The sequence below is a fragment of the Emydura macquarii genome, unplaced genomic scaffold, assembly GCF_026122565.2.
Source record: "Emydura macquarii macquarii isolate MOO-44397 ecotype Brisbane River unplaced genomic scaffold, CSIRO-AGI_Emac_v2 contig_295, whole genome shotgun sequence".
Taxonomy (NCBI): Eukaryota; Metazoa; Chordata; order Testudines; family Chelidae; genus Emydura; species Emydura macquarii.
Genome location: NW_027130432.1, coordinates 14,114,310 through 14,138,113, shown reverse-complemented (window position 1 = coordinate 14,138,113; position 23,804 = coordinate 14,114,310). Strand labels below are relative to the sequence as shown.

Below are 23,804 nucleotides of genomic sequence, written 5' to 3'. Positions count from 1 at the left end.
TGAGGCTGGGGGAGTGGTGTGGAGTGCAGGGGTTGCACTGAAGTGGGTTCTAGACCCGCAGGCTCCCAGAATCCCTGGCTCAGCTGCCTGGCAGCCCCTGTAGCTGGCCACTCTGCAGGGTTGGAAAATGGGGGACCAAGTTCTGTTATGTGTGAAATCAAGAGGAACCCAAAGACAGACTCTGAAAAGATCATAGCTGGGAGCTGTACCCCAGGTCTTGTCTCCTGCCATAGATGACGCCAGTGCAATATCCGCCAGTGGGCATCAGTGTTATGAGACAAGCCGCTCCTGGGACTGCTCAGCGCGTTCCATCATAAACACTTTGACTGTTTTTTTTAAAGAACTCAGTGTTTCCATGATTTGAATCAGGAACTTTACACTGGCTGGGGCGGGGATAGTGGTAGGGAAGTGCCTTTTGCAGGTCCCATGAAAATCCACCCAGCTGTAGCTAAGTTACACATGTTTTAAAGCACCATTTCCTGTCTACATTTTGCTTAATACAGCGTTCCCCCAAGCCTGTCGACAGCCCACTAACATGGCACATTAGCACACAACTGCTCCGGACACAGACCAGATGAGATGACATCTCATTATCATTTTCATGCTTCCCCCGTTAAATTGCCTTTTAGGTTAGGTGAAGGTGCACTGGGCTGGGAACCAGGAGGCCACCAGGATTCACTTTGATCAGAAATACTGATGTGAAACTTTTTGACATTTCTGAGGAGAAACTTTTCAGAATTTTTGGTTCCATGAAAAACTTGATATTTTTCATCTCTGCTCAGGATAAAAACAAATGTTGATGTGTTAGAATTTCCTGCAGGATGGAAGTTCTGATTTTTGCTCAGCTCCAATAGAGAACTAAATCTTTGGAGGTCTGGAAATTACATACATCACAATAGCAAAGCTGTGTTGTGATGGGGCACTGGCCAGGAAAGGGTTAAGAGGGCCGTTGAAGAGGCTTTGAGAAAGGCAGCCAATAGGAAGGAGCTGCATGGCAGCCAATCAGGGCCCAGGAGGCCAGTACATAAAGGAGCTACAGCAGGCTACTAGGACAGTGCCTCCCAAGAACTTGGAGGGGAAGGATGGTCAGTACTGTGGACAGGGTAGTGGTTTGTTGCTGGGACTCTGCAGTGCCAAATGCCCTGAAGCAAGGATGGAGAAGGTACTGGGGCTGCAGGGAGGTGGCCCAGGGAAATCTACAGAGGAGTTGTGCAGGAGTTGCAGTGGAAGGTGGCTGTGGGTGGCTACTGCACACAGAGAGTCCCTGGGCTGGGACCCAGAGTAGTGGATGGGCCAGGGTCCCCTCTGCATCCCCAATCACCCTAGGACTGGTGGCAGGACTGCAGCGTCCCCAGTGGGACGTGGCTAGAATGGACTGCAGAATCCCCTGGTATGGAAAGGGGGAGTATGGATTGTGACTCAACCAGAGGGCTGAATCACAAAAAGGAGAGTCCAGCAGAGACAGGACTGAGTGTGAAACACTGTGGAGAGAAGCATCTGTCTGGCTGAGAGCTGATTCCCCAGATAGGCAGCAGGAGGCAGTGAGGTGGATTGTGTTAAATGTGTGTTGTTGTCCCTAACTTCAGAAAACCTGATGGGGCTGTAAACAGGAAGACCTTCTCGTTATCTGTCTAAGACACACATCTACCCCCATTACCATAGTAGCTGAGGGCCTCCACAAACCATCAATGGAAGTTGGTCCAATAAAAGTTATTCCCTCATCCACCTTGTCTCACAGGACTGAGACATCTTTACAGATGGGACATTACGGGCTCATGTGACTTGCCCAAGGTCACACAGAAAGTCTGTGGTAGAGGTGGGACCTGAGCCTGGGTCTCCTACAGCAGTGCCCTAACCACTGGGCCATCCTTCCTCTCTGGCTGAGCCCATATCCACACAGATTCACCATTTTATCATGAGCATCAGCCCATCCCACTCTCTGTAGCACAGAGCTCCCCACACTCCAGACAGCTGGGCGGCACTCCTAAGCATCCCTTTGTCCCCTGCTAATGGTGTAAGAAGCCTGAGCAGTGAGGCAGGGTATACTACACCCTGGGAGTCAACACTGGGGCATCTGGCTGTGGCTGGAGCTTTGTAATAGGAGAGCTGAACTGCTCATTCCATTATTAACATTGAAAAAAGGATCGTGTGCAGTATGTTTCCCAGGCAGGGGAAGATTAATTGCCCAGACAAAGCAGATTCTCTTTAGGCTGGATAGCTCGCTCTGCTGCTTTCAGAATAATTAATGTAAGGTTTACCTGCTTGGTCACACACTGATCTCCACAGCAGGTTTTGCTTGTTACGGATCCGGATGGTTTTGTTTAGTTTGTATGTAATGTTGCCCCTTTCATAACCTGTTGTGTAGGAGTTATGGGGAACTGTTATGGAGAATTGCTGGAGCTGGATAAACATAATGAGAACAGCCCACTAATAGTTCTTTATTAAATAATATTATGCCTGTGAGGGCACCTGATGAGTGCAAACCACTGTCTCTGCAGTGGATATGCAGTGATGGCAGGCGTGAAGACTGGGGGCAGGGGGAGCTCTCTTCTCACTTGTGTTAGTGACCCGACTGTTCCCATTTGACTAGCAGGCAAGTTTGGGTGCAGAGCAGTGACTTACCCACAGCTAGAAGCGGAGCCTACTGGATATTAGATTGTAAATTCTTCAGGAGAGCGTTGTCCTGCATCCGAATGGTAACCAGCACGTTTTTGTAGGGACTCTAATGTAATGATTATTGCTAGTAGTCCTGGGTGCCTGTGCTGTGGGCAGCATTTGGACAATGTGCCCAGACTGGCATGTATGGGAAAAACCAGGGTCCCAGAGGCCTGGAAGAAGTACAGAGCAATTAGTTTGCCCCTTTTTTTTCCCTTTAAGCCAGTAGGTTTCAAATGGATTTGATCAGGGAACACTGTTGTAAAATTCCCAGTACTGCCACAGCCCTCCCGACAGGGGAAAAGAAGGTGAGGATTATGGTGGAACAGTAGCACCAGTAGGTATGATTTGAGATTGAAAAAATTGACCATTGAACAGTAAACCAAAGTACTCAAAATCCAGATGTTTACTTGGGTTTCCTTTAACTGTGCTGCACCTCTTGGGGATCTGGGGTAGGGTTAGTGGCCCAAATCTGTGGTTATTTGAGCAAGGATTTCCTGAGATACAGCCACCCCCCACCCCCACCCCTTTAAAATCACATGACAAAAATGTTAGTTTTACAAGGTGTTTTGTATGGACACGTGGGGGTCGAAGTGTAGCTCTGATCCTGCCATACTGTTACCATCTGCTCAGGTTTGACTCAGCTAGCAGCTGACACCCATGACTGTCCCTTTGGAGAAGCCTTGTTTGAAAAGCTATTCAGTGTAAAAACAGCTCAAGCCACATTGTAGAGCCAAAGTTAACATACCAGAGAAAATAATTTGCACGGGTGCAGTCTGGCAGGGTTGTGTTGCAAGTTCGTGTTTGCAGACATGCTGTCATTAGAGGAAGGAGGTGGCTCGTGGTGACAAGCTTTAACTCTAGGCATTACCTAGAAGCTGGGCTAGACCCAGCCATCCACTTCATCCTCTCTCAACAAACCACAGAGTTGCCCGATGTTCCCACCACTTGACCCTTGTCCTAAGGATTCCTCTGGGACATTCCCTGCATTTCCCCCTGCCTTGTAGTGGTCTGTCATGTCTGCTACCAGACTGCTACACCCATCCCAGCCCCACAGCAAGAATAAGCTACCATACTCCTCTGCTTGCCATACCCACGTTGTTCAGTGCAGCAAGGGGCCAGGACCCCTTTGGGTGCAGATGTCCTCTCCTCATCTCGCACCTGCTGTCCCTACAGCTCCCCCTGACGTGGCACAAGTACAGGAGGAAATGTCGTTCTCTGGGACACAACCCAGCACTTAAAATGTCCCATTAACTGCATCATTCCTCCTGCCGGTTTGTTACAGAGCAACCCTGGCTGAACCATATCATCCTTGGGGACGCTTGCCAGCTGCAGGGGCAGAGTTCAAGCTGCGGTGTGGGGCTGGTGTCACTGTAGGTTCTAGTTTTCCGTGGGGGTAAGCCTAGGTGCCCTGGGCATTCTGGAAGGGTGTGGGGTACTGCCCGTCAGTCTCAACTTGACATGAACCAAGTTGTGGGGCAGGGAGCACAGTCTAGCTTTGTGTTGGCCCTGGTGTATGGGGGTGGAATAGCATAGAATCATAGGATTGGAAGGGACCTCAGAAGGTCATCTAATCCAACCCCCTGCTTTGTCAAGCCGCAGCTTAAAAACCTCTAAAGATGGAGGTTCCACCACCTCCCTGGGTGCTTCACCCCCCGCCTAGTGACAAACTTTTTCCTAATGTCCAACCTAGTCCTCCCCCGCTGCAACTTGAGACCATTACTTCTTGTTCCGTCATCTGCCACCACTGAGAACAGCCTAGCTCCATCCTCCCTGGAACCCCCTTTTCAGGTAGTTAAAGGCTGCTATTAAATCCCCCCTCATTCTTCTCTTTTGCAGACTGTGCACTCAATGGGGGACATTGCAATGATTCTAGATTCCCCTGGCTGGGGGATCCAAGAGGCAGAGACTGGCCCAGGGGTGTGAGTGTGGGAAATGAGCTTTGGTCAGCAGCAGTGTGAGCTGTGTTGGAGTGGGGTGACACGCAGGGCTATTGCTAATTTCTATAGCCTGGCATAGTCGCCTGATGAGGATCCGGGTTCACACTGGTCAATACCCTATCCCATGGCAGGGCATCTGTCTCCAGCAGCTGCCAAAGGCTGAATTTTTACCCATAGCTTTTCTAATTTACTCCCTTAGTGCCCCATCAAGCGGACTCAGAAATCCTGGGTCGATCTAGGGGGCTGCAGATCAGCAAATGCTGTGTGGGCCTCTCCCCTGTGAACGCACTAAAAGGGCTAGAGCCCACTGAGCCCCCTCTTGTCAGGCCCTTTGTGCACTCCTAATGGGGGGCTAGTTATTGCTGGGGACTTTTTTACTGTTCATTTCGGATGAACTTTTCTGGTTTACCAAGATGACACCAGAACAATTCTGGGCTAGATTTTCAAAACTAAACAGTTCCTCTGAAAATGTGATTTGAAAAAACAAACATCCCTCCCCCACATCAAAAACAAATTGTGGCAAATTAAAAAAAAAAAAAAAAAAGTCCCCCAAATGTATCTAAAAATAATTGCCATTTTCCCACCAGCTCAGCTGCTAAATGCTTCTCCCCTGCTCCCACCCCAGGCTGCTGGGCCAGAGGAGGATGGGGCTGAGGCTCCATGGGTGGGGCTGAGAACCCAGTGGCAGTGCCTGTGGGGAAAGGAATGCCACAGTGCAGAGGGCTGGGGAAGCTAAGACACCTGGGGAAGACTGACTGGAGTCAGTGCATGTGTTGAGGGCTCAGACCAAGAAGGAGGAGCAGGCCAACAGCCTCAGAGTGGGGCAGGGGTGACTGAGAGCTAGTTAGGGGCATGCCAGGGAAGGCGGGAGTCAGGACAAGTTGCAAGGTGACAATGGGATGAAGGAGATCCAGTGCATGTCAGAAACGGAACTACGTTTCCTCCCCTCCAGTGCCCTGCTTCCCCCAGTTCTGTCCCCACACTGGATGCTGCTGTCAGGCCCCCACAGGGCATCTGCCCCTGTTAGGCTCCTCCCCATGGCCAGGCAGGTAAGTGCCTTCTCTGCTTTGAACACCAGTGCAGAGTCCTGCTAGTTCTGAATGCCAGGCTGGCATTTGGGCAGCCTGGTGCTGCACATGGAAGCAGCTGTAGGGTCATCCCTGCCAGGCAGTGGGCATCTCTGGTGTGCTCAGCGCATGGTGAAAGCCCCGCTCACTGCTTATGAAACTCCAGCGACCTACTTTACGGTCCCTGCTTTTGTTCTTAATTCCTAGAAATGGCTGCTCTCCAGATTTTGCCCATCAAGGCAAATTAATTGGAGTCAATCCTAATTTGCTCTCTGCTGTTCTTTGGGCAGAAGATTAAATGCTTTGCAGACATTATCTCCCTCTCTTTTCTAAGGGCCAAACCTGAATTTTACATATCTATACACGTCCACAGGGTAAAGGGGAGAGTTAAAAGGAGCTGATGCATAAAGTCACTTTTTGTAATCGCAGGGGGAAATCTGGGGCTCGTCCATTGTTGGGAGGCCGGAAAGCAGATGGTGAGACTATTCTAGGCATCTGTGTGACAGAGGTGGCCACATGTGGAACAGAGCCATGAGCCCCCAGCTGTCACGGCCACCACCACCCTCCCCATCTTAAGTTGTCAAATTTTAAATCCGTCTTCTATTTGCCCAGTGGATTGCCTGCTGCTGGGCTGGGAACCCTGGGTGATGAGACCCACTCTTCATCCTCACGACAGGCAGAGCACAGGCAGTGGCAGGGCAGGTTTCCCCTTCATGGCCCCAGCCATCTGCCTCACCCCTGCCTGACGGGACCTTCAGTCTTCATGGCCTGTCCAGTCCTTGTCAGGCTGCTCATGAGGGGCCCTGCTAATGTCACTGCAGACACACACCTCTCTCGGGAAGCTCCGCTGGCTCACTGCAATACCACAGCATGCCATTGTGTCCACCGATCATCACGCTGGAAGACAGAGGCTTCACAACCTCCTTCAAATGACTTCAAGACAAATTTGTGGTGAGTCTGCAAAGGGCAGGACAGTAACCTCCCACCCTACCATCAAGGAGGTAACAAAGCCAGGCATCAGCAATCTGGCAAGGACTGGAGTCAATGACTGGGAGAGGAATGGCTCCGTAGCCTCTTGTTAATCCCCTGAGTCAAAGATATCCTCTCTGAGCTTTGCTTTTGCCTGTCAGGCAACTTGCCCTTAGAGGCATGGCTGAAAGGCAGAACTTGCTCCAGTGTGTTTTCAGCACATATCTGCTGCTGCTGTGCATCCTCAGTGCACTAGATCCCCTGGGATCTCCTTTCCCGTGGCTCTGGGGACAGGGAGTAGGAATGGTGATCCCAGCATGTTCAGATGGGAATCTCACTGGGCCTCCAGCCCGGGGAGAAATGACTTTTAAACAGGCTACACTTGCCGATTTTTGTCACGATGAAGAACCATTGAGATCTGTCAGTGAAGCGGTAATAAGAGTCGTGCATGGTGGGGAAGTAGCTCTTGAAAACTCCAGCAGCTCAGAGCAGGCCATTTCCTGTGACTGCTCTGGGATCTCCACTATGCTGAAAATGTCAAAACACAGTCTGCTTAAATCCCCACGGCTCCGAACATGGGCAGGGAATGACCACGGGAGGTGAATCCCAGTCCTCCCCAGGCAGACACCCAGCGACATTGTTCTAAGCTCAGCTTCTGGAATATTGCCTCAAGCAAGCATGTGTGACGTTGGATTTCTTTTTTTAAGCAGATTTAATTGAACATGAATCTGTCCCTCATGGCCTCCACCCAGTTGTGCAGGCGGTGACCTTCAGCTTGCTCATTGAAGTGCCATTTCCCACATTTTCTACCTGTCAAGGCACCAGGCTGGCATTGTGCTGCAGCACAGTGGGCATCTCACTGGCAGGAATACAGCAGGGCAGAAAGAATTCCCGTGGGGTTGATTCACATGTTACCCAAACTGTTCCTTCAAATCGGGACAGATTCCCTTGCAGATTTACATCTAGATTAAACGGATCACACACAGTGGGCCCCAGTATCTCTTCCACCCCTGGCTCCCCCATACTGTTTCAGCACCATGAAGGGGCTCCCCCCAGTACAAGGGGGAACCCTGGCTATGCCAGCCTTCCTTGCAGCTTTGGATGCAAAGGGAGTGGCAGGAGTGTGCTGTGTTGTAGCTAGCGTACAGCTCATAGGGGCCATTGCAGCCAGAGCTTCACCTAGCTGGGGCTGCTGTAATTCACACTGGGGCAGAGCACGGCTCAGATGGTCTAATGGCACAAGCGGGGCTTAAAGCTATCTCCTCTTCATTCCTGCTCTGAGTACAGGAACAGAACTGGGGCAGCAGGAGAACTGGGGGCCAATAATCCCTTAAACCTTTCAGGGAGGTGAGGTGTAAAGTGTTTTTAACATAATATGGAAAGCAGGCAAGGCATGCCATTTATAAATAACAGACACACTTTAATACTTGTGGGCTCAGTGTGATGCACAGATCTGATCAGCATGGTGATAAGCGATTGCCTCCAGTGCTTTCCACTCAACAGGAAATCATACTCATGATTGACAGTCCCTTAAGGCAGCTCATTCTTAAAGCCACAGCACAAATATGTTCATTGGGGGTGATGGAATACACCCTTGTATTCACATCCCCCACACTACTGTAATAATTATTGTACAGAAGTTTGCCTCATAAGGTATAATTTGAAAATTAATCATTTGCTGGTCATTGTTGTCCTGGTAAAATGTGTGGTGACATTGCCTGTGAAGTTATAAGATTCCCCTGTATGATATTAATGATACATGGTGCAAACCCCTCAGCCCTGAGCAGGCAGAAGTCGGGTCTGTTCTTAACAAAGGAAGGAATGTGTGCTTTCTTTTATTTGCATTTAAACAGTAAATGGAGTTGTCATGCAGAAAGGGAAAACAAAAGAAGTCCAAACAAGTGAAAAAAACAACAGGGAATATCATTCCACATAAACTTTGTCTTCATGGTCTCAGCTGGAACTGTTTTTTCAAGAGGGGGACTGCAACTATAAAAAGGAGGGACCCCAAACCCTCCCTTTCTCTTTTCCTGCACAGTTTATTCTCTGCCCCTGAGGAGATAAAAGGAAACAGCTGTTAGACTCTTGGGTAGGGGTCCTGACCAGAAGCGTTTGGTCAGTAACCTTGCTGGAATCATGTGGTGAGAGAATTTGCTTTGCAACTAAAATAGTTTAAGTAGATACTAGGAAGCATTTTATCTTTATTTTTCTTGTAACCATTTCTGACTTTTATGCCTCATTACTTGTACTCACTTGAAATCTCTCTCATCATTAACAAACTTATTTTACTGTTTTATCTAATCCAGTATGTTTAAGTTGAAATGTCGGGTAACTATTTAAGGTAATAAACTGGCATATTATTCCCTTAAAGGAATAATGGATTGATTATATTTGTACTTACATTTTGGGGGGGAAGATCTGGGGATGTGTTAGGGCCTCCCTGCAGTATAACCAAGGTTGGTAAGAGCCAGGGTGTAGCTGGCAGGCTGCAGTTACATACACAGACGCTCAAGGTGTGGCTTGCATGTCTGTGAGCTGCTCAGGTAGGAGCTGCTTCAGCAAGGCATTGTGAGACACCCAAGGTTGCACTAGGCTGGATTGTACCCTGGTATGTCCAACTGGTTACTTAAAACATGCGTAAGAACCACAGGATTTGCCAGACTGGATCAGATCATTGGTCTATCTAGTCCTGTGTCCTGCCTCCAGTGTGGTGCTTCAAAGAAAAGCAGAAACCTCTCATTCCATAATCGGCCAGCTGTGAAGTGCTGGGTGTAAGGGAAAGAGTTTTTTCTGGCCTTGGAAGCTCTGATTTGCCTTAGGCCAGATACCTACAATTGTCAGTAATGGTCAGAACATTCCCAGCCCTATTACAAATCCCGGCCCTGCATTTGACTTAGTTCCCCCTGGGGCAGAGCCCTGCACAGCTGGCTGCACCTGGAATCAGTGTCCATAAACTGCTGCTACAATTAATTCCTTCGCATGCCCCTTCTTTGTCCATCAAGGAGCTCTAGCACCTATGCACTCAGGTGACAGCTAGTGGATGCTGCAAGTGTGGGTTGGTTACAGGTGGGCAGGGTGCAGGATTGGCTCCTGCATAAACTCCAAGTGGTCAGAAGGGGAGGCCCGAAGTGGGAGTTGAGTAAACGCAAAGCAGGAGTGACTGCCGAAGCGGGTAGAAAACCTCCAAGAGAGCCCAAAGACTTGAGGTGCAATATTTGTAGGAAAATAGGCCTAAACGGCTATTGATTAAGGGCTGATGAAATTAGGGTTACCGGGAATAGAAGACCTACTCGCCCTCTGTCCAACAAAGAAAGCAACCTGCAGCTCAGGCTCAGAGAGTGAACTAAGTGAGTGAACTTCTAGAGGAAAGCAGTCACACAAAGCTCTGGAGCACAGGGTGTGCTGGCAGACAGGCTACCACTCCAGGCAACAGAATGTGTCCTGTTGTACTCTCCTGGGCTCACCCTCATCAGATCCCCAGGCGGTAGCTAATGGGAAGACATTCATAGGGTGGAGAGATTCTGATAGATGGAGAAATGTGGGCTCACGGCCCTCCCCACTCCCTGCAAGATGGTCAGGACCTCAGCCAGTTTCAAACCCAAAGGTTTTGGGGTAGCCAAAAGGGGGAGTTTTCATGCTCCTTCATACCATCTGCACCCTGCTAGTATCAACTCACAGACCTAAGGGAAGAGGTGAAACTGCTCTGAACTGAGTACTGGAAACTAAGTTTGGCTGTTTAGACAGTGTGCTGTAAGAATCTTGGAAGTGTCTGGCAAGACATCTACCAAGATGAGAAATACGCAGTGGTATTTATGAATAGCATTTCAGGGTTTGAACTTTCCCTGGTCACTAGTTAAAGTGACCCACTTAGTTCAGTCTTGCAGGGGGAAGACGTGACAAAGTGGGAATATTTCTATAATGTTTTTATGAATCCTATGTGTGCCTCAGTTTCCCACCATTACTTTACATTGCTACCCAGGCGGGGTGGGGGGGGGGAGGATGGGGAAGATGAAGTTTGCTCTGGTCAGACTACATAGGTGTGTGGTGTACCTGTGTCACCTCTTTTCCTTGTCTGAGTGGAATTAATAGAATCACTTATGAACTGGCTGAAACTGACCTAGATCAACAGCAATTCCAGAGAGAGAATGCAAGCTCCAATGACTCATGAAGTGACACTCAACAGGGGAAAGCTCCAGCCCCAAAGGAAGGCAGGGTGGAGTTGTGAACTCAGCATAGCCCAGCCTGGACAACAAAGGACAAATGTGTCCAGCAGGGAATAAAGAAGTGGCTTCCAGGGAAACGGGGCTCTCTCATCTCGGAACTGACGAAAGAAGTCAGAGAGTAGCTGAGCCTCACAAAGGAGCTCACTACAGCTTGGCTGGTGAACTGTGGCTTGACCAGAACCTTTATTTCTCTATTCTAATCTAACAACTTCCAATGCTAAATTCCACCCAGTGAACCCTGCTCTGTTCTGAAAAGATTGTTTAAGATGTCACTGCAAATACTGGCTGAGGTGCATTAGTCCCTGGAGAGTGTACAAGTCTCTCTCAGGAATCTATCTCAGTTCAGTAGGACTCACTGGGCAGAGCTCACTATGAAGCAGGAGTGCTGGAGCCCAGGAGCTTAGTCTAGGGAGCAGTGAGCTGTGTGGCCTATCCTTTGGGGGTCCAGCACACTGAAGGGGTTCCTCAGAGACTGCTCAAAAGCTTGGGTGTGTAGCACTGACCCTGTGGATGTGAGACTCAGGCACTTTGCAAGACCCCCTCTCTCTCTCTCTTCCAGCAGGCTTTCTGGCAATGAGCTGCAGAACCCTGCCAATGTTACTTCTGGAGAGACTTCAGGGCAATGATTGTCTTCCAGGACACTGGTACTATGGCTCGTGCAATGGCATCTCCGCTTGATGGGCCTTTGAGCATGACCATGACATAAATAATACAATAAGGAGCATCACAACGGATCTTCTCAGAAGTGATTGGTTTTAATCCAAGTGAAGAGAGAATCGGGCGCCTCTCCTGGAAGGCACTGATGCTGCTTTCCCTTTATGTATTGGCACCTACAGCCAACCATGATGGGGAGCTATAAAGCTAATAAATAAACAAACAAACCAATTATAGGCCAGGCCCTGAAGCTTTTCCTCAGAGTTCATTCATTTTTTTCTGCCCAAACTCTCACTGCATCTCATTCTCTCATGAAGGGACTGAGCCAAAGTGAACAGACACAGTGGGAGTTGGAGGGGGCACTATGCAAGGCCTTCAGGAGGTAGTCCAGTTGATGAATATGTTCTGTTTTATATTCAAGTAGTCCCCTACTCTTAATTCATGAGTAGTAACAGCAACAGTCTTTAGTAAATGCATAATTAACATACTGACAGAGCATCTTAAGTCAAGTCAATCTATCAGTCTAACCTGAAACCAGCTGCCTCCTCAAATCATCAGTTCTTGAACCCTGGAGAGTCTGTTCATTTTCTCAAAAAACAGTAACACCACAGCTCCTTTTTAATTTTTTTTAAGCACAAATGCATATATGAGAATTATCTTAACAGCTTTCTTTAAACAGGTTGGGGTGGGAGGGTGTCAGGGTGAGGGGTGGAGAGAGGTGTGTGTGTGTCAGGGTCTGTTGGTGGTTGGGATGGGGATGTGTGTCAGGATTTCAGGTTTGGGGTCAGGGGTGTGTCAGGGCTGGCGGGGGGGGGGGGGGGGTGTCAGGCTGGCCTCAAGGCTTCGGAGGTGTGAGTCAGGTGGAGGAGTTGAAGGTCCAGAGGAATCAGGCTGGTGGGGTCTGGGGAGGCTCAGGGCTGGGGGAGGGGAGCCCAGAGGTGTTGGGGCTCAGTTGACCTGAAGGTGTGTGTGAGGGGTTGGTCGAGCCGGGGGGGTTAAGGCAGCTGTCGTCAGGCTGGAGGGTGTCAGGACGCGGGAGGGGTGTCATGCCAGAAGGCGCGTGAGCGACTGGGGCGGGGGTATCGGGGCTCAGAGTGGGGGATTGTGGCTCTGGCAGGCGGTCGGGCTGGGGGTGGTGGTATTGGGGTGGGGCGGCGGGAGGTCGGGCCGACGGAGGTCGGGCCGGGGCCATGTCTCAGGCCCGGGAGGGGGGAGGGCGCGTCATTTTGAAGGGGCGGGATCAGGCTCGGCCCCAGCACAGCGGGAGCAGCAGCCGCCCGCCCCATTAAAGGGCCGGCGCAGCGCCCTGTGGGCCCAGGGTCCGGGACAGCGGGGCCCGGGAACCGGCTCGCTTCCGGGGCCCGGGACGGGTCAGACGCGCTGCCGACGGAGCGGGGACACCTGTTCCCGCCCCCCAGCGGTTCCATGGCAGCCAGGCTGACCTCTCACCTCTGCCCGGGAACCGCCGGGGCCGACCCTCCGCCAATCGCAGGGCGGGGCAGCAGGCTCGGCCCGCCCCCTGGGCCTCCCCGGCGCGCAGTGGTGACGGGATGACGCGGGCGCCGCCGGGCCGTAGCCCCCAGCCTGGGTCGGAACCGCAGCCGCCGTGGGCTGAGGTGAGTGCGGGGCTCGCCCGGCCCCAGGAGCCGCCCCTAGCGGCGCCCCGCAGCCACCTGCCTCGGGGAGCGCGCCGCACTGTGGCCCGCGTCCTTCCGCGGGGCGGGTCCGTTGTCGCCCCTCAGCGGCGGGGCCGGGCCGAGCCGAGCCGAGCCGAGCCTAGCCTGCCCCGTGCCGTGTCTGTCCCCCACCGTGCACGGGGCGACGTGGGACGCTCAGCGAGCCCCCGGCCGGCCCGTCGGTACCGAGGCGGTCCCTCATGCATGCTGGGCGGGAGCACAGCCTGAGCTTGGCCGCTCGCCCGGTCCCTCGCCCCGCTGTGGCTCCGAGGTCGGCGCTCCGGCTCCCTGCCTCTCCTTAGCGGCACGCGCAGGCTCCCAGAGCCGCGGGAGCGCAGCAGGGAAGGCGGCTTCCCGTGTGTACCTCCGGCCCTCAGAAATGCAGAGTCCCGAGCGTAGGGCTTGGTGGCAAAAGATCCCCAGTGCTGAGGGGAAAGTGGGGCTTTGACAGCCTGTCTTCCCAGATCTGCCCACGGGAGCTTCCTTGGTCTGAGCACGTGGACTCTGACCAGCTTAAAAACACCCTGCAAAACATTCTAGGCTAGGGCCCTAGATAGATGGTTGGTCAAGGGCTGTTGTTAGCTTCTGGCTGAGCAATGTGAGCCAACATTAGTGCAGGTGATAGCACTTGAGCAGGGGAGAGCTGGAGCATTGCCCTTGATTTGGCCCATCTTAACTACAGTACTTACCAATCTCCCAGTCAGTACACTAATAATATAGGGGTAGCAGTAGTATAAAGCCTGGAATTGACAGTCAGATTGCAATAAACAGCAGAAGAATCCTATTTTGTTCCTGTTTACTTTGGGATAGGTTGTCTCTAGGTCCCAAAGATTCGTGATATGTGGGGTAGAAATGAGGTATAAGTTAGCTTTTACTGTCTTTCTCTAATGGATGTTTGTGCAATGGGTCTGTTTTTACATAATGTGGTAGATGTGTGTGGGGGAACAGGATGTCAGGGGGAGAGTTGGAAATCCAAACATGGCAACAATCAGCGTTGGGGGTTGCTGTATCACAATGAAATGCTTAACTGTGTGCTTCAAGTTTCTAGGTATGGCTTCTTTCATTTGGCTTAAGGACAACCTCCTTCCATCAACATTCTCTGAAGGTTTTTAAGAAGTTCCTTCTCTTTTGGATGTATGGAGAAAACCCCTAGACTTTGTTTTTAAAGCATTTTTTATAATCACTCATGTTCAGTTAGTCCTGATAGGGACAACAAGCATAGATGTGTTCTAGTATGGGAGAATTCAAAATAAACAAAGAATCAGTGGTGGCTAACATAGCAATCTGCTAGTTCAATGGTTCTTGTCCCAACACAGTTCAATATATTTTATTCATGACATAAAAGAAAAGAAAATCATGCTGATGAATTATGCAAATGATGCAAAGATGATGGGGTGGCACATAATGACAAGGACCTATCAGTCATATAGACCTACACTAAATGCAATCAAATATATTTTAATACTGCTAAATCCATGGCTGTGCACTTCAGAACAAAGAATGTAGGCCATACTTATAGAAAAGGGGACTGTTTCCTAGAATCAGTGGCTCTGGAAAGGATTTGGAGGATTGCTGGAGATAAGTAACTGAACATGAGCTCCCAGTTTGATGCTGTGGTAAAAAGGGTAAATACTACCCTTTGGTACTTAACAAGGCAACAGGAATGAGTGTGGGTGGCGATATTACCTCTTTATATTGCATACTATGTACAGTTCGAGTATCTATACTTAAAAAGAATATTGAAAAGGTGGACTAGGTTCAGAGAACAGTCACAAAAATGATCTGAGGTCTGGTAAACCTACCTTACAATGAAAGCCTTAAGCAGATTTAATCTTCAGTAACCTAAGGTGCTCAAAGGCAACTTGATTGATGTAGATACTGACACAAGGAGAAGCTGTGATGTTGGGGGCCATTTAAACTAACAGACACTGGCATTACAAAATCTGATGGCCAGAAGGTGATGTTAGAGGGAAAAGTCAAAGTAGAAATAAGATGCAACTTCTTAACCGTAAGACTAACAAATCATTGGAACAGCTTCCCAAGGGAAATGTTAAATTCATCATTACTTGAATTCTTTAAATCAAGATGGGATGTCTTTCTAAGAGATAATGTTGTCATTAACCACAAGTTATTTGGCTCAGTAGTGTTCACTTACATCATGGAGATAAATGATTTCTTCCACTACAGGAATTACTGGATGAAATTGCACAGCCCTTGTTAGATGAGAAGTCGGGGTAGATGATCATAGTTGTCCCCTCTGGCTTTAAACAGTTGAGTCTGTTTAGTTAGTTTTACCACACTCATTGTGGTATCTGACTCCCCTGACGAAGTTGGAAAAAACTGAATGGTCTTTGGTTTCCCTTAGCAGAACCAGGGCCATTGTCCATGGACTTTGCTGGCAGGGACTTCATCTTTCTTATCAGCTTTTGCTGATAGATATCTGGTTTATTTTTCAAGCCCTACACAAGGTTCTATGTAGTATTATTTGGTCAGCATCCCTCCTACCTGAGTCTAGGTAAGCTTCTTGTCCTAGCAACAACACACTCCAGTGTATGGACATCTATGACCAATGGTCTCTATGCCATGCCAAACAAGCAGGGCAACTTGTCACAAACTGGAGCTGCCCTGACATCCCCCCTTCCAGCATATGCTGAACAATCTCCGATACTAACTAGCAAGGAAGCTGAGCTTTGCCCACTGGGAAGCCCCAGGTAGAGGGCAAGGGAGGGAAGAATATAGCAGCACTTCTGCAGTGGAAGAAAGAGACAATAACAAGTATGTGAACAGCACACGTTTTACTCCCTCATATTCAGGTTGCATGGGATTTAGTGAGATGTCCTAGGTGTGTGGATTTGTGCCTAAATCTTGTATATTTTGGGCCTTGTCTACTTCTGTGTTTTGAGGTTGGAGTGTGGCTTACTTCATAAAGCATCATGTACAGTTATGGTGTCTCAGAAGTGATGATCAATAAATACCAACCGTGGGCAGCAAAATGACCACTGAGACTGTACTTCTAGTAAGATTATCCAGGACTGAGAGAGTTCCATGGAGGTGTTCCTCATCATACCTGCTCAACAGCACGAAGACTTGCAGATGAACTTGTATGATGAAAGGATGATCCTTTGCTGTGTTAGTTTGTATGCATTAAAGACCTTGCCTTTCAAACTTTTGTATTAATGTATCACTGAAAAGTGTGTGTGAATTTAAATTGCTTCACTCTTTTTGAAGATGTCTCTGATTTCCTTTGTGTGACTGAAAGCCTTTCGGTGCATCCTCAGTGTGGTTACTCAGTTGTCTCTGAGGTTTCTTATCTTCTAGAGCACCCACAAATAACTTATTAATCAGCAGGATTGGGTTTCAGAGATGCTGAGGACTCTTACTGAATCAGTGGAAGTTGTGAGTCCACAGTATGTTTGACAATTAGGCCACAAGATCTTAATCAGGCTGCTGTCTGAGGGAAGCAGTGAGTAGCTTTAATGTATGAAACTAATACCAGATCATGCTAATTACAACCGTGGCTAAAACATGCAGCTAATACCCAAACTATGTGGATATGCTGAATATGTGTTTCCTGCTCAAAGAGCACTCATTGCACTCATCTAATGTGATAGTTCCTTCTTCCTCTGGTCTGTATGCAATATAATGTTCTACAGGACCATTTCAATGCAGACTGTGGCATACAAGCACTGGAACTTGGGCCTAGATTAATCATTTTGACTAGGGCAGAGATTCAGTCCCTCTCTCTTCTGGACTATTCTCTGAATTGGACTGTCGCATTGAGACTTGAATTTAATTGGTTTTAATGCACCTGGCTGTTCCTCACATGCTTTAAATGCACACTGGCCAGATGATATTTTAAAACAACCACCCCTATGTTACTAATAATATCTGAGATTATTTAATATCCTTTCAGGTTGAATATTGGATTTCTTTTGGCCTGTTAGGCTATTTTTTACTTTTGGGCACTTCACTCAAAAGACCAGTTAAACTCAAGAGGTCAGTTTCACTTTTTCTGTAGCTGGTTTCCCTTTGTAGTTCTTGTGCTCTAAGGCAGGGCCCCTGTAATTGACATTCCAATGTTGCCAGAGAGGTTAGATTAGAAGAGGTTTTTTCACTGATATTTAAAAAAAGTCTCAACATTAGATTTTCTAAACTTTTGGTTTCTTTTTCCAAACTGAACGTTGGGCCTAAACTTCCTTGTGTCCCTTTTAAAATGTTCCTCTTTCTACCCATAATCCCCTTCTGAATGAGGCGTAATCTGGGCTCTCTTCATGCCAGTTGTGTGCCATAATTGAGGTGTGTGATAAGTCATTGAGGCTAACAGCTTTCCCATAGTCCCCTGTGCATGCACAGGCACACCACAACCAGACTTTGAGCCAGAATAGTAATTTAAAATGGTCAGGCTAATTGCCAAAATGTGTGTAGGCAGCATCTCCAACTCCTAGCAGTCATCTTGTTTTAATCTGCAAATGCCATAGTCTTGCTAAAGTGCAGCAGATTTCATTTGGAATACTGTGTGGGGAGTGAAAGCTGCATTCCCCTGGGCACAGGAGCAGTTTCTGTTCCAACACAATGAATGGAATGAGTTCCACTTCACTGCAACTAAAAGTAAAACTTTTCCATGCCCCTGTGAAAAGGCAAAAGTGACTCAAAATAAAACAAATTTGATCATTAGATCTGGACTCTGGCATTGGGCAGTATTAAGATCTGCCATAGGATTTCCTGGAGCAGGGAAGATAGTGTCTGAATGTCCTGTCATATCCCCTTCCTCCCCCCCTCCCCCCCCCAATCCATCTTAATAGCTGACCTTAAAGACTTCCAGTGCAATAGTGCTTCCAGTAGGTGTGTGGAGTAGCACTTAAAATACTCTTAAAACACCGCTTCCACAGCACTGTGTGCACTCTGTAATGTTGGGTAACCCTTGTAGACTGGCAGTGTAACAAAGATGAGGTTTAAATGAGAATTTATTCACCAATCTCCTTGCCAAGAACAGTTTGTGTCTTAAAACTCTAGTTTATCTTGCTCTGCTCTTTATGATGAGTCTTCCTGGGTGATGCTTTGAAGAGCAAAGGTTACTTCTCACTTCATTTTAATTTAGTTGGTGAAATTAGTGCTTCTGAAAATGAATGGCTGATAGTAATGGCTGGGCTTGGTCTGTGCAAGATACTCTCTCAAAGCTTTGCTACGCATCTCAGTCCTGATTTACCATTCCATTATGGGGTTACTCACATACCACAGTCCTGAACTGCAATGGTTGCTACTTTTTCTAATCCTACCCTCCTCTTTGCCCCACAACTCTGTCAGTGACCCTGAAGTGGCCTCCATCACACTCTACACTTGCAGTTCTGGGCTTTCCATGCACAACTCGGCCAATCCCCTTTAACATTGAACTGCAGCTATTGCAGTCCTGGATTTCTGTGGTCAGAAACTGCCGAATTATGCAATAATTCTGTGATGTGCAAAATAGGGACTGGGAAGAGAGATTGCCTAACTCATTGTGGCCACAGTTTGATGCCTCGCCTCTGGAGATGTTAAAGCTGGTTCATTCCTTGAGCCCTGTTATGTCTGTTTCCCAATGTCATTTTGCTGAGCTGGGACCGCTAGCTGCAGGGATTATTGGCTGTTTCTCAGAAGTGATTCCAGCAGCTGCCTGAAATGCAGGTGTGGTCTGACCCATGTGACTCTTCATCTGAATGCAGAAAGGACTTTCTGAATGATTTTAAGTGAGTAGTAGCTGAAGCCATACATGGCCTAATGTGTGTCTTGCTGTTTGTGACAGTGCAGCAGAAATATCTGCCTGCTTCTGAAAATGTCAATAGACTATATCAAACCATTAATCCTAAATCAGACTTGGAGGTGGGGTAGGAGAGAAGGACAGTTCTGATAAAATGAATTCTTAGCTTTAATTTGCAGCAGACTTGAAAACCACATGTACAGTGATTGCTTGGAATGGAACTATGTAAGGATAATTATTCAGCAGTAAATCTGTTTCCCCCATTTGGAGCAGGATCAATGTGTAGATATAAAGTTATACATAATTATAGATTTAATTTGGAATTGGTTCTTTCTTTGCCTACCTGTCAAGATTTATGTTCAGGATTCTCTGTAAAAGTGGCTGTCTTTGTGAGCACTTAAAGCAGAGAATTTTCCTACCCTACCTGAAGTGCATCTGCTGATATGAACAGCAGCAGGGCAAATGCAGAAGCAGTTAGCTATCTCTTAGGCTTTGTTTTAACATGTAATTATTGTGTTACTTATCTCTACATAGCTACTGTGTTACTGATCTTTGATCTTAATTCTTTTTTTCCCCAAAGGCTTTTCAGGCCACCTTTAAAGATTAATTGCAAAAGGGGGGAAATGTGTGTGTATACTTTTTGTCTTTTTATGATTGAGAGAGAAATCCTGAAAGGTTTTCCTTTTTTTTTTTCTGCTTGCTTTTTATATTAGAGATTCAGGTCTTGTCTACACTGTTACCTGGAAGACTCAACAAAGGATGGGAGTATTATCCTATTAGTAGAATTACAGCATCACACTCTTCAAAGAAGTGAAATGTGATTGAGCAGGGAATAGATTTTAAAACTTCATATATAACTCAAATTGCTAACTGTTAGAAGGAAGGCTGGGAAAGCATCCTGTCTATTTTTCTGGGCCCATCAAGGAGTTCTCCAAAAAACATGGGGAAGATATTTCTAAAGTAAAAAACAAGCAGAACTTCTTCTTTTGATGTGGGAGTGGAGATCTTTCATGATATACAGAGAAGACCTAAAACGGCACAAACTGATTTTGCTTTTGTTTTCAAGTCACCTTTTTAGGGGCTCAGCTACTTAAGCACATTCACAGATTCATGGTTCCCAGTATGGTAAGACTGCACAATTTTGTCTACTCTGCACAGGCAATATGTAATGTAATTGTGTTAGATCTCTGGTTAACTGTGTTGAAACATAATCTTTACATTTGTAGGAAACCTATTTAGAATTCCTGTCGCCTGAATGAGTCAGTCAAAAAACCTACAAGGCAACACCCTTTTCTCTTTCCCGGTTGATCCATGTTCTTCTGTGTGTCTAGTGCATTGGGAAGTGATTTTTTGGTAAAAGACATAAATCGTTTTGTAAAAGGGCATGCACCTGTGGTGTACAGGATGCACCTTGTGAACAGCAGCTCATTGTGCCAGTTGGGTACACGTGGGGCTAGAATCCTACATAAAACATCCCCACTAGCATTTGTGGTTGAGACTCCAGATGAGACTAGTGACGAAAGTGAATACCAAATGCTCAACAGAAAACCTTTCTCAGAGACTCTGTCTTCTAAAATGTCTACACAAGTGCTTAAAAATTGGAGCACGGATTAGTGATACATTAGGAGGAGGTGTCATGGGTTGCCCCAGGGGTTGTTCTAGGTCTGGTACTATTCAATATTTTAGGTGAAGCTTTGGAGGTTGAAGCAGTCAATGCACTTATCAGATTAAAAGATGGTACAAAACTGAAAGGGATCACAAATACCTGAGAGGACAGGAACAGACTGCACTGATCTGGGTAAATGAGCGAAGTGGGCTGAAATGAGTCCTATGAGATCCTACCAAAGGAAGTATGCAGTGGGGATACAGAAGAGATAATCAGATCTGCAGCTGTAGAATAGAGGATACAGACTGGGGAGTAGTAGCAGAGAGCAGATAATTGTTGAACTACATTTATTGTAATATAATATCACATATGAAACAAGCATGGGATTTTGTCCACTCCACACAACGGTGCTATCAGCTGGAGCACTGTGTTCATATTTGGGCAACAATTTTTTTTAAAAAAACAAGCAAATCTGAGAGAGTTCACAGGAGACCAGCTAAAGCTGCTGAAGGTTTGGAAAAAAGCTGTTGGGAATGTTCGAGAGATTTTGGCATGGAGAAAAGATGCCTGAATGAAGACAACGGCATTCTAGTAAAGTGATGTTATATAGAGGACAGGTACCAGCTATCAATAGTCAGAGAGGACAGAGTGAGAAATAACAGACTTAAGATACATTTTCCCAGTTAATTAGGAAAAGGTTTAGGAAGAGTTCAGTAAGAGCAAGCTTCCAAGCAAGGCTGTGGCATTCCCATAATCTGAGATTCAAGGTTACAAATAATGCCCAGAAAGTAGGGTGATGGGTGCCTTACAAAAGCCTAATATGGACAGGAGAGGATATCTTCTATTGTTTGCAGTTTTATAGCCATGTTGGTCTCAGGATATTAGAGAGGACAAGGTGGATGAGGTAATATCTTTTCTTCAGGTCTGAAGAGCTGTGTGTAGCTGGAAAGCATCTCTCTTCCACAAACTCAAGTTGGTCCCCACCCACCTTGTCTCTCTGAGAGGATACCCTCATATTAGGGGATACTATGCTCAGTTCTACCATAATGCAGGGGAATGTACTAGCTGACTCACATGGGTAACTCTTCTAATCCCAGTTGGACTCTCCTCTAGGACTTAATTTGGCCTCCCCATGTGTTTAAAGTACATCTGCTTTGTGCATACACCGATTTTACCATGTTAGATAATGCACGGTGAAAACCCACCTTTTTTGCTTGTGTGGCTGCACCCTTCATCTACAGTAGCATCTTGAACCATGAGTCATTTGCATGATGTTTGACGTTATAAATTTTCATTTCCCTGACTCCTACTTCATAGCTCTCTTCTCTCTGTTTTTTGAAAGGTTCGAATGTGGGAGTTGTCCCAGATGTGGTTGCTGCTGATGTCGCCCTGGGAGAATGCCTTGATGGGTGATTAACACCATTCAGTGATGGGCTGTGGGACAAGCAAAGTGCTTCCCGAGCCCCCCACGGATGTTCAGTTAGATCTGGTTAAAAAGGTTGAGCCTTACATTGGTCATAAAAATGACGTGTACAAGCATTTCATCAAGGATGATGGTGGAGCTGCTATCAAAGCTGGCTCCCCCTCACCCCCTCGTCACACCAACCCCTATTCCAGTGGCCACCCACCTAACTACATGGAGCAGCCTGAGCCCCGTAAGAACAAGGTGGCTAAGTACCGTGCCAAGTTTGACCCCAGGGTGACAGCCAAGTATGACATCAAAGCCCTAATTGGCCGAGGCAGCTTTAGCCGCGTTGTGCGGGTGGAACATAAGGCTACCAAGCAGCCCTATGCAATCAAGATGATAGAGACCAAGTACCGGGAAGGGAGGGAAGTGTGTGAATCAGAGCTCTGTGTGTTGCGACGTGTCCGGCACACAAACATCATCCAACTCATTGAGGTGTTTGAGACCCAGGAACGAGTCTACATGGTGATGGAGTTGGCCACTGGAGGGGAACTGTTTGATCGAATCATTGCCAAAGGCTCCTTTACTGAGAGAGATGCTACCCGAGTGCTGCAGATGGTGTTGGATGGGGTAAAGTACTTACATACACTGGGCATTACACACCGGGACTTAAAACCAGAGAATTTGCTCTATTACCATCCTGGAACAGATTCTAAAATCATGATCACAGACTTTGGGCTGGCAAGTGCTCGGAAGAAGGGAGACGATTGCTTAATGAAAACCACCTGTGGGACACCAGAATACATCGCCCCAGAAATTCTGGTGAGGAAACCCTACACCAATTCTGTGGACATGTGGGCACTGGGCGTGATCTCGTACATCCTCCTGAGTGGAACTATGCCCTTTGAGGATGATAACCGAACCCGCTTGTACCGGCAGATCCTGAAAGGAAAGTACAGTTACTCAGGGGAGGTGAGTCTGGCTGGAGGCCCCTTTAGTTCAACCTTTGCCACAGAGTTCTATTCTAACAGAAATCATTAGTGCTCTGATTGGAAACCTGTGATCATAAGCAGTGCAAGGTGGCTATCTTGAAAGGGGTTTCCATTTGGCTTTGCCTTGTTCAATAAGTGGTACATAAGGTGGCTTCTGTAACAGCCTCAGATCAAATTCCTGTGCCACAACAGTCCGAGCTGTTCTTGATTTGCCTTAGGTTAATTCAGGGCTGGGAATCTTACACAGATTAATTCAGTGCTGGCTCCTTTTAGGAATTAGCAGAGATCTTCAATCCTGGCCCATTAAAATCCCCCCTACCCTGCAGGGGATTCTCTCCCGCATTCAGGTTTGATTCCACTAGGAACAGTGAGCTTTTTTTTTTTTCCTAAACAAAGCAGAACAGCCCCCTGGTCCCTGTAAGACAAGATAGGAAGAACGTTAACTGGTTAAGACGCTGATTGGAATCTGAGTTTAGCTTGGGTGACCCAAATTGTGTTCTGCTCATTTTGGACAGCAGAATGCTTATTTTATGATGGAAACTAGACTAGAGTAAAATTTTCAAAAGTTCAAGAGTGACTTAGGAACTTAAGTCATAGAATCATAGAATATTAGAGTTGTAAGGGACCTCAGGAGGTCATCTAGTCCAACCCCCTCTCAAAGCAGGACTAACCTCAGCTATATCATCTCAGCCAGGGCTTTGTCAAGCCTGAGCTTAAAAACCTCTAAAGATGGAGATTCCACCACCTCTCTAGGTAACCCATTCCAGTGCTTCACCACCCTCCTAGTAAAAAACTTTTTCCTAATGTCCAACCTAGACCTCCTGCCCTGCAACTTGAGACCGTTGCTCCTTGTTCTGTCATCTGCCACCACCAAGAACAGCCT

General features: G+C 47.4%; 1 protein-coding gene and 1 long non-coding RNA gene across 3 annotated transcripts in view; both read left to right on the top strand.

The window, feature by feature from the left end:
• Positions 1-1,008: 1,008 nt before the first annotated feature.
• Positions 1,009-11,907, top strand: LOC137154508 (uncharacterized). The gene is made up of 2 exons (XR_010920224.1): positions 1,009-1,162; positions 11,414-11,907. It is a non-coding gene; the product is annotated as an uncharacterized lncRNA (long non-coding RNA).
• Positions 11,908-12,963: 1,056 nt separating this feature from the next.
• The window catches only part of PSKH1 (protein serine kinase H1), a 56,268-nt gene continuing 45,427 nt past the window's right edge, over positions 12,964-23,804 (top strand). For both annotated transcript variants that reach the window (XM_067553013.1, XM_067553022.1), the window contains exons 1-2: positions 12,964-13,124; positions 21,867-22,901. In XM_067553013.1, coding sequence (XP_067409114.1) covers positions 21,954-22,901 — 948 coding nt within the window. In that variant the 5' untranslated portion in view covers positions 12,964-13,124; positions 21,867-21,953. The remainder of the gene's footprint in view (positions 13,125-21,866; positions 22,902-23,804) is intronic.